This window comes from Mastomys coucha, unplaced genomic scaffold, assembly GCF_008632895.1.
Source record: "Mastomys coucha isolate ucsf_1 unplaced genomic scaffold, UCSF_Mcou_1 pScaffold19, whole genome shotgun sequence".
Classification (NCBI taxonomy): Eukaryota; Metazoa; Chordata; class Mammalia; order Rodentia; family Muridae; genus Mastomys; species Mastomys coucha.
This window is the reverse complement of record NW_022196901.1, coordinates 22,318,971-22,330,227: the sequence shown is the minus strand read 5'-3', so window position 1 is coordinate 22,330,227 and position 11,257 is coordinate 22,318,971. Positions and strand designations below refer to the sequence as shown.

The 11,257-nt window shown below is 46.2% G+C and overlaps 1 protein-coding gene across 4 annotated transcripts in view; it reads right to left on the bottom strand.

The window, feature by feature from the left end:
* Dpp6 (dipeptidyl peptidase like 6) overlaps nt 1-11,257 on the bottom strand; it is a 933,905-nt gene that overhangs the window by 82,963 nt on the left and 839,685 nt on the right. For all 4 annotated transcript variants that reach the window (XM_031380237.1, XM_031380239.1, XM_031380236.1 and 1 more), the window contains exons 9-10: nt 11,004-11,158; nt 7,922-8,019 (exon numbers count right to left, since the gene is read on the bottom strand). In XM_031380237.1, coding sequence (XP_031236097.1) covers nt 7,922-8,019; nt 11,004-11,158 — 253 coding nt within the window. The remainder of the gene's footprint in view (nt 1-7,921; nt 8,020-11,003; nt 11,159-11,257) is intronic.

Genomic DNA, 11,257 nt, shown 5'->3' with positions numbered 1-11,257 from the left:
TGATGATGTGACCAGAGCCTGTAATCCATTTCCCCCACTCACCCAACCTTTTTATGATGATGTGACCTCTTCAGGCCCTTTTCTCACAGAGGAAACCTTTCTTGTTTCTGATATTATTTGCTCACTAACTCACAAGACTGCAGTATTATCTCTATACAAGAGTCCTTCTTCTGCTTAAAATTCTTTATTTTATGAGTATGTGTGTATGTTTTGCGTGCATGCATGTCTGTGCACCGTGTGCATGTAGTGCCCATGAAGACCAGAAGAGAGCACCAGATCCTCTGGGCCTGGAATTAAGGATGGCTGTGAGTTGTCATGTGGATGCTGGGAATTGAACTTGGGTCTCTGGAAGAGAAGCAAGTTTTCTTAACTACAGAATCAACTCTGATTCCCTGAGTTGCTTTTTATATAAGATGGTCATATACTGTTGGTTTTCCCTGGTCTGAAGACTCCAGTGTGACTTTGCCCTGAGATAGCAGATCTCTCAGCCTATGGAAACTTTACCCCTTAGATTACAACCTCCTTCTGAAGCTGTGGATTCCCAGGATTCCTCTTCTCCCAGGCATAGGGATCCAGAAGAGGACATTGATATGTTGGGTAGCTCTCTGGCAGGACTCATTATAGCAATAACAGAGAATTCATGGAATGGCAGAGGCAGTGGGACACTTGATCCTCAGCTCAAAAGACAAAGTTCCATAACCACATTCCTGGAGACACAGGAAGAGACTTGCTCACAGTAAGTCCTTGAACAAAGCTGCTGGCAGCACTAAACAGAGTATCAGGTTTACAGTAAGCCCCTTGAATGTATCTCCTGACTGTGAGAATCTGAGTGGGGAATGGGGAGGAGGGAACTTCTGCTTTCAAAGGAAACTGAGTGCCAGAGAGCTCAGGTGGCAATGGACTCTGGCTTTAGAGACCCAGGCCTGGTCCCATAAAAGACCAGGGGTCCCATTAGCAGTCACCCACTCTCTTCTTGTTTTGGTCTCTGTGAGTCATGGGAGGAAGTGTGAGGGATGTGAGGAATCTTTGGAAGGCCTAGGAACATCAGGACACTTGAGATGGGAAGATGGTAGGGAGACCTAAACAAAACACTGACCTGTTGGCAGTCAGCAGGTATACATCCACTCTCTCACACCTCAGTGCACACAGGCATGTGTGAAAACACACTGCAGGCCAGAGTCTGTCAAGTCCTGCTCTCTTACAGATGTCCTCAAGCTAGTGTACTGATTTGCTAGCTGTGACTCAGGGGAGAAGACTAGCTGTCACTTAAGCCCTTTGTGTTTACCATCAACAGACTCACCAGTCTTGTGACACGGTCTGAAGAAACCTGTTCAGAATGCTGGTGACATACTCAGATGTCAGTGTGCTTTGTGCTGGTGGCTACTCTATTTTCAGGCTTGCCAAAGAGCCCATCATTCACTACTATCTACTGACAACATCCTCAGAATGCTCCACGTGCCCCTGAGTTACAGCACTGAGCATCAGGTTTTCCCTGTTTCTCCCCCTGGAAATGTATCTAACCAGACTTTTGAGACTCCAATTTCCAATTCTTATGAGCTAGGCATTTTAACCATTGAAGGAGCCTAATCCAGTCATTAGTAGTGATTCTGTACTGTCCTTTGCAGTGAATCTATGGGACAAAGGTTTCTCACTCCACAGCCTGGAATGACTGTCACTCCCATCACCCAGAAGAGCTTCATAACCTGAGTAGCCAGGACCCACCACAGTGTGGCACTGTGTTTAAACCAGAAAGGAGAATGGCTGAGTTTCACATGTGTGTTGGCATAGGTTGTGCCATGGGTACTGAATGTAGAAGAGGAGTTGGTGGTAGAGAAGACATGGCGGTCTCTGCAGCCCAGGATACAGAGTTGCTCCCTCTGTACAATCTGGGTGTACAGTAAGTTGGCTGGATGCTACATGCATTCACAATCTCTATATGGTTCTAGGGGGAAAACAGGGAGAGAACAGGCATCTATATTTATACTTGTAACTACGTTACATCCCTGTCTCTATAAGCACCCTTACTTCTATCTACATCCAGATCTAAATGTATACCCATGTTTAAAAAATATTTATTTATTTATTTATTATTTATTTATTTATTTATTTATTTATTTATTTTTATGTGTATGGAGTGCTTATGTGAATTATTTACAGGGCTATTCGCATTTCCCAAGATGCCTCTGATGTTGGCAGGCTCCTGATGTATTTGTGAGGTGTTCCCAACACTTCCACTGGATCATTTCACTCTGCACTTCGCTCCGGCTCCATCCCTTTACAGCCCACAGCAGAAGACTGTCACAGCTTTGGTAACTGTGTACTTCCATGGAGGATCTTCATTGCCCTAGTGCCTAACACAGTTCATGGCACATAGAAAAATTGAGGGCCTGGGAGCCATGTGGAAGGATTTACAGGGCCAGTGTAATACAGTAACACAGAAGTTAGGCTGGAGAGAGGTGAAGAACAGTGTGTGTCGGGGAAGCTGACACAGTGTCTGGTGACTTAGGCCTACATTTCCAAGATCCTAGGCTACTTCTTCCTACATTTTCAAGGGCATTAAAATTTTTAAAAATTGTATATGTGTGCATGAGTGCTGCAGTGCATATGTAGAGGTTAGAAGACAATGTTTATGAGTTGGTTCTAGATCAAACTTGGGTCCAAGTTTCCAGCTAAGGCTTGGTTGCAAGTGTTTTTACCCACTGGCCCATCTCATTGTTCACTGAGGCATTTGAAAAAGTCCTCTTTACACCCTACATGAAGCAAGGGTCTCATTACACTTTCTAAATTTGGAATATTACTTTTTATTTTTATCTCTCTGTATATGTATGCCACATGTGTAGGGCTGCCTATGGAGACCAGAAGAAGGTAACAGAGTCTCCTGGGACTCGAGTCACAGGCAGTTGTGAGCTGTCCAACAGACATTCTTGGAAACAAATTCCTTGTCCTCTGGGAGAGCATCAAGCACTCTTAGCCACTGAGCAACGTCTTCAGTCCCCTTACTTCACTTTCCTCAGTGGAGGCTGTTGCCAATGTCTAATGCTTAAATGATAGTCTCCATACTCAGAAAGGACAAATCTATCCTCAAAATTCTATAGAAATAGAACTTTGGTCCTAAGATTTAAATTAATGTACTCATTCAGCAAATGTATCCTGAACTGAAATAACACACCGTTTCCTGCTACAGAATGGTAGTACAGACTTACAAGTGATGTGTGTGTGTGTGTGTGTGTGTGTGTGTGTGTATGTGTGCATCCCTGCCTCAACCACTCTACATTGTAGGTGGGTCAGAAACTGTAACAAGTCAATAAAGGAAAGCCAGTGGCCCTCCTGGTTCTAAAGGGGAGAGCAAGTAGCCCTGAGCTCTCAGAAAGGGCTTTCTGGGGGTAGGGGGTGGGTAGTGACGAATGTTGGGGGTAGGGGGTGGGTAATGACGAATGTTGGGGGTAAGGGGTGGGTAATGACAAACGTTGGGGGTAGGGGGTGGGTAGTGACGAACGTTGGGGCATGCTAGAATGATCAGTAAAGTAGAAGGTTTGAATGATGAATGATTCAGCTGTAATAGAAGCTGTCCTTTCCCTCTGTGAGAAGGGAACCACAGAGGCTCTAAGCAGAGGCCTCATGACAAGCTGTGGTTTAAATGTCACTGTAGCTACTGTTTGGAGACTCAGTGGACAGAGAAGGCAGGAGAATATCAGTCTATGGGGGCAATGCTGGTGGGCAAGAGAAAGGATGGGTAGGGAGGAACACATTCTTGCTGCAGTCAAGGATGTGACCCAGATGTTCAAGGTGAAGGTGGAGTAGCCTAGGCTGGGATGGGGAAGCTTTGAGGCCTGAGTGCAGGAAGGAGATCAGGCATTCCAGCTTACTAAAGACTGCTCAGTTTCTGAGGCCAATTGGAAATGTTAGGTGACTTCATCTAGCCCTTCTGCAGAGGCAAAAGAGTTTCTACAAAATTACAATGAGTATCCCTTCCTGTGTTGACTGCTTTTGACAGACTGCAACTTTTAACCCTGCTGCTACAGAGGACTCTTCTGGACTCTGCCTGGTGGGGCAGCAGGAACCCAGCAAGTTCAATGCCACACATCTGCCAACTTATCTCTAGATATGCAGTTTCCTGAATGGCATCTGGACCCATCTGGACACATTCTTGCATCCTTTGTTAACTATAGAGTTAAATCTTTAACTCAAGTCTTTGTTTCACCTGAGACTCATAGTTTGACAGCTTAATTGATAATGCCCAGTGGTGTTGCTAAGCAGCCAGTTAGCAATATAAACATGAACTAGCAAGTAGGGGACTCTTGAGGGGCGAGCTGTGGCCTGCAGAGAATACTCCCAGACAGCAGACTGATGGCAGTATGGGCCAGGCCTGTGGTCCCTGCACACCTCCTAGAGTTTGACAGATACCCAGGAGACACTAGCTTCTTTAGAAAGCCAATTATGTCAAGTGATTTTTTTTTTTTTAAATGAGGCACACAGGATGTCTTGCTAAGTCAGACACAGAAAAGACTATTTTCCTGAAGCAGAAACAAGTGAAAGGATGTTTTGATATAGAAGACATGTAAAAGGGTGTGTGATGAAGGAATACAAATATGATCCCACAGATAGAGCAAGAACATTGGTTTGGTTTGCTCCCCTTTCAATATTCTACTCTAATGACACATATCTTTTGGTACTTAATAACATGTATGTATTGGTTCGCCTTACATAGAATTGTTGAACTCAACTTGTGGTAATGTTGTCATTGAGAGAAACTTGCCCAAGAACTGCTCATGAGGTTCCAGCTTGCCCCTTCCACAGCCTTGCCTCAGGCTGGTTGGTGAGCTTTCTAGTTTCTTTAAGATTAAACTATACCTGCTGGTTTGTGCATGGTGTCTGCCTGCTGTGAGCACTGGACTGAAGCTGCTCATTTGTGTGTGGTGTCTGCCTGCCTAAAGGACTGGTCTGCTAAGTTGTATTTGGTGTTTGTGATGGGACTGAACTACTGAGAAAGAAAACTGAGCTCTCCTCTAAAGAACTATTGCTAACAGGTCCCCTCCCCCTATATCCTAATAATGTTTCTTTTCCACTATCTCCGCTGGGTGGTGGGCTAGAGGAGAGGTTGAAGCCTTATTAAAAGTAGGTTGTAGGGCTAGAGAGATGGCTCAGTGACTGCTCTTCCAGAGGTCCTGAGTTCAATCACAATCCCAGCAACCACATGGGAATTGGCTCACAACCATCCATAATAAGAGCTGATGCCCTCTCCTGGTGTGTCCTGGTGTTAATAAATAAATCTTTGAAAAAAAAAGTAGGTTGCAAGAAATTTATGCCTATACTACACACTTCTGTAATAGGAACTTTTCTCCTTTTTACAGAGGAGAGAACCAGCAAGAGAGGTTGGCAATGTCTGAGACCACAGAACTGAATCTAGTGTGTTGGCAGGGAACCTCATTTCATGACAGGGCTTATTTGTCTGGAGCTTTGATGGTGTCAGGAAGACTCTTCCATCTGTTGCTAGGGGTGGGTAGAGAGGGACCAGGGCAGACCCAGGACTCTGTGATGCACAAAGAAGCCTCACAAGACTCAAAAGGTTTAAGATTTCATGTGTGTCCAGGCTGAGAAATTCTGGTCTAGCCTATGACCTGGGCAAATGGCACTTTTTTCCCCCACACTTTCATGATTCATCTCAGGCCCACAGTTTACATGGATGTGACACTTTGCCTGAGCCAGAGCTCACTCTCTCTACTGTAGGCTTCATGCTCACTCACTACTAAATTCTTACAGTCAGGTTGAATGACTGGCAAATGTCAACTGTACTCACACTGAGACTGTACTCTGATATCTGTATGTGCATCTTAGAGAAATATCTACTGGGACCAGAGAGATGGCTCAGAAGCTGAACGTGTTTGCTGATCTTGAGGAGGACCTCAGCTTGGTTCCCAGCACCCACATGGTGACTCACAACCATCTGTAACTCCAATTCCAGGAGATCTGAACCCCTCTCCTGGCCTCTGTAGACACTGAGTGCATGTGCTGCACACATGTATAAATGCAGGCAAAATACTTATAGATACAAAATGAAAATAAATAAGCCTTAAAAACAAATATACTCTAGGCAGTGTGACAGAGAGTCAGTAGGTATAGTGAGTGGCACCTTTGTGTCACAGATTTGTGTTGTTCTTGAAGCATGCTACTGCATTTAGCCTAAGAAATTTGAGCAAGCAGAAGACTTGGAAGCCAGAATTCAAACTTCATGTCCTGACTACAGCTAATTTTTCATTGTTATTGAAGTTAATCAAGCCTGTGAAAACAGCATCACCAAATTGACTAAACTGACTCCCAATTAACTCAAACAGATGGCTGAAATTTTCCAGGTGACTTTCCATTTTAATTCAGCATGTTGCTGGACCAGGACCCAGGAGGCTTGGCAGAGACTGGCTGAGAGGGGAATGATGGAATAGAGGGATCTTCAGGAAAGATATGGAGCAATCACCTGAGCTGCTTCATTTTAGCTAAGAATAACAGGCAAATTGACTGGCCTTCCTCAGCCAGTGCACATGGAGGGGCCTGGTGATGAGCCGCAGGAGTCTTGCCCTAGGAAGCTGCCTGGGTTCAGGTTTATGAGACCTCAGCTTGGGGTACCTAATCCTGTCTGGCTAGGGGTAAAACAAGTCCAGGGTAGGAAGAGGCTAGCCTTTTACAGAGCACAGGTTCCAAGCTTGGTTTGCCTCCATTTTCTCCCATGGATACCATGACATCAAGTTCCACTGAAGAAAGGGTTAAAAGTTCTGCAGGGGAGAGGTGCAATGGACCTCTCCAAATATCATTCTTTTCATCCACAGCCCCTAAGCATACAAGGCTCCTGCACAATTCTACTGGGTTCCACCATGTTGCTCAGTCTACTAATGTCAAATGAGTACTGCTGTCTTAGAGACTCACTTCGGGGGGGTGGGGGGAAGAGAACTATACATTAGGGAGCAGAGAGTACAATGTCAGGAAGAGGAGAGTGAGCGTGTGGTGGGGGACCCTCCCCAGAAGGAGTCAGAGCAGCTGGGCTAAGCACCCACTCTTCCAGGAGCTACCAGAAACTTCTAATAAAGCGCAGATTTGTAAGTGACTGAAACATGAAGTCCCAGGCTAGCTAGATGACAAAATTTGGCCTGCATACCTGCTGGGTCTCCAAACAGGGTGATCTTGGCTTACACAGGTCCATTTACAGATAGTGTCTTAGATGTGTGGGCCCTGGGATACTGTACTCCCTCTCTCTCACTCTTCTCACCAGAGAGGTACAGTGGCCATGGAACTAGACTCTAGATGCTATCAGTCCCCACATATCTTGACTTTAAGGGCAATGCTGATATTCAAATCATATCACCTAGATGGGATCCCCTTTGGCTGCTCTGATTTAACTAGAAAGTCTATACAAAGTTGATATTGCTAGCGATTGACCACCATGATTTTCCATGTACCCAATGAAGCACATAGCTGCCACCCACTAGGATGTCTGGCCTTCTTAGAGCAGAACCCATCAGTGTGTTATAGGAGCTGGCCAGCTAGAGGTCCTCTGAAATCCTGAAAATGGGATGCCACTTACTGAAATCTGGTTCCAGGATTTTCATTTGCCAGGCCATTCATGGGTGTCATCTGTCTGCTGTGTGAATGTCCCAGTGGAGACAGGGGCTGACTAGACATGCTTTTCCAGAGGACCTTCCCTCTCATGGGGCAGGTTCTCCACCCTGATATATGGCAAAGAATTAAAGTATATGCTACCTGGTGTTTCCCCTTTATTTTCCCCAGGTAAACAAACCACATATCATCAAGGAAGGCTAGAAGAACAAAGTGCTTGAAATTTAGCCATTGCTACCAGAGAGCCCATTCCGGAGATGCTGCATTAATGGCTTTCGTTTGAATTTGTTCCTAATGCACTGGTAAGAGATCTACCAACCTCATGCGGGGGTCATCAGGTGGCATCATCTCCAGGTCGTGGGTGGGTCCATTTAAGCCGATGACATGGAGGGAGATGCTGGGGTTTTCGCTGCCAGCCTGCAAAATGAGGGGACAGAGCGGTGAGGGAGCAGCCTGAGAGAAATGGCTTGGAGTCCACCCTGGCTTTGCAACATCTCTCCTGGAAGACTCGTATCTGGGTATTGTGGAAATTGATACTGAAGACTATAATTTATGTTAAGGACAAATCAGTTGTGTTTCTGTGTGTGGCTGTATGTGTGTGTGCACATGTGTGCATGTGACATTATATGTGTGTTTACATGCATGCATTTGGACCACTTTTTTTTTGTATGTGTGTATGTGTGTGTGTGTGTGTGTGTGTGTGTGTGTGTGTGTGTGTGTGTGACAGTATCTCTCACTGGAGTTCACCAAAGCTGGCTTACTTATCAGTAAGCCTCAGGGATTTTGTCTTAGCCTTCTCAGGATTATAGCTATATTCTACCTCACTCAAAATTTTTTATGTGAGGTGCAAACTTTAGGCCTCATGTTTTCATAACAAGTCTTTTACAACTGAGCTTTCTCCAGCCCTAAACCATGGAATTTTTAAAAGGCGAAGAGATCTTTGGGCCAGCTCTCCCTTTCCAGGAGTCTTGGCACCTTCCCATTCCATTCAGTCTCTGAATCTGCCAATGTCAGTGGGCGCTTGGTCAGCCACATGAAAGAGAAGGAAACTGTGGGGAAGGGCAGGAAAGACAGTGTCACAAAGCGTGGAGCATGCACAGGAGGTACAGAGCACTGGTCTCCAGGTCATAGCTCACAGGTGGATCTTCATCAATGAGGAGCCACAGACCTGACCAACTCAGGCCTCCTTTTGGTCTGGAGAACAAATTCTGGACTGAAAGAATTTGGAGAGATGTAGTCTTGTCAGGGCTGTTCTAGCCTGATGTCCTCACGACACCTGTACATTTATGTAGAGGGAATCTATCCCACAGTAAGGAACAGATTGCTATCTATATGCCTCAGGGCTCTGACTGTGAGTGGGAGGGAAGAGGGCAGTAGCTAGAACTGTCAGTCAGAGTTGGTGGAATTTCTATTAAAACATGGAAGCTCAAGAGCTGAGCAAAATGGCACTTTCCAATTCCTTACATGTCCCAGAGCATACTACCAAATAAAGACGGCTATGAGAGTTTGGCTTGTCAATGACATTTGTTTAGGATATGTTTATATGTGCACACACGTATGTATGATTGCTATTTATATGTATGGCTCTCTGTGTGTGTGTGTGTGTTGGGTATATTAGGAGATAAAGAGGGGCTAGGGAGATGTGGACTTAGTCTCACAGACTATAATTAACTGAGTCCAGCTAGCAGACTTCATATTACAATGGAGACTGGTAGGGAAAACAGAGACACCCAGTCAATGGCAAGTCTGTGCAAGACTGTCCCAGGAGAGGAAATGAGACAAGGCTATGACCTCAGGGACTGATGCTCCTCCACCCTGCGAGCCTGATGGGCACTGACCATACTCCCCATAGGCTACTCCCCAAATCTCTATGCTGGAGCTCTTGCCTTGTGTGGGTAGCGTTTGGGAGTATGCTCTTAGGTGGTGATGTTAGATGAGGTCATGTGGGTGGGGCCCAATGATGGCCTTAGTGTCATTATAAAGAGAGGATGTTACCTGAGCTCTTATCATCTGCCTTATGAGGAAGTAATGGCCACAAAGTGTGGGGTTGTGTCTCCATTGGTAGCGTGCTTGCCTAGCACACACAGAGACCTGTGTTAAATCTCCAGCACTGTGTAAACTAGGCATGGTGATGCCGGCTTGCAATCCCAGCATTTGGGAGGTAGAGGGTCAAAAGTTCAAGGTCATCCTTAGCTACACAGAGAATTCCTGGCCAGCATGGGATATTTGAGATCCTATTTTAAAAATGGGACTCATGAGAAGACATTAGTTTTGCCCCATCAGTACCTGGATCACCAACATCCCAGTTCTAGTCAGCCAGCCTCCTCGAAGATGTAGTGTGATAACGAAGACACAGAGCTGGGAGGAAACTATCGTGGTCAAAGTTGCTCAGGTCTGCAATATTCTGTTTGGCAGCTGGAACAGCCAAACTCACTCACTGCTTTCTCTGGTTCATGGTTTTGGGAACCATGTTGAGTCTGCCTGTCTCCTGTGTTCTCATCATGGGTCCTCCACAGACCCAAGGGCTCCTCACAACACAGAAGCAGCAGGAGGCCTAGGCTCAAATCTTCTGGCCGAAGCAGGATAGTATTTCCAGGGGCCCGGCAGCGAGAGTGTCATAACTGCTTGACCACTGGCTTTAAAGCAGTCTGGTGATGCCATTGAGAAGTAGGTTAGACAGTGGTGTGCACCTTGGGAGCTGCATTCATGTTCCTAAATGCCATCCTCCTTCCCAGTATTTTTCCTCCCACGGAAAAATTTGCATCAGGACCTGCCTTGCGCTTAGATGCTGGGATGTGATGCGGACATGAGGTCTGCAGGCTCCTCCTACTCTACCGTACCCTTTCTTGCTGTCCCACTGCTCAGGCCTGCCTCTTTGGTCCCTACACCAAAATGGCAATGACCAGCTGTCTTATAAACAACAGAGGTGTAAACCTCACAGCTTTGGAGTTGGAGTCCAGGACCGGGGGTTCCTGATGATTCTGTCTGGCGAGGACCTGGGCCTCATGAATGTAGCCTGTTCACTGCCTCCTCACATGGCTGGAATGGAAGTGAGAATCATCTGGGAGTCTTCTTCATATAACACTAACCTCAATCTTAAAGGCTCGTCACTCATGGCCTGATCACCTCTCAAGGGCCCCACCCAATAGTGACTATGGATAGCATAGCCTCACCAAGGCCCAGGGACAGGGGACAGAGGAAGGTGCTTCCAACCCCCTGTAGCTGCATGCTGTAAGGAGCCAGAAGTGCTGGATTTTTGTCACTTCAAGAAAGATGGGACTTTAGCGTGACATAATACGCGTTTATAGTGCTGCTGGCAAAGGCGTCTGACAATATTTAGAACCAGTGGGCAAAAGAGCTTATGAGTGACTTGAGTCTGACAGAGCCTGCCCTTTGCCTACCTTAGGATAGTGGTAGGGCTTCACAGTGGGGTACACAGAGCCTGTGTAGGTTGGCAGCTCCATAAGTGGAACCCTGGAGTCGTTGATGGTGGCATAGGCGAGCCTTGTACCATCTGGTGACCACCAATGCGCAATGTGGCTCTTCAGAATCTCCTCTGTGGGAAAACAAATCAGAGAATGGTGAGTAGAAGCTGATGCTGGGAAGATGCAGGGTGCTTCAGAGGACCGAAGGGGGCTGCAGGGGGCTGCGGGGG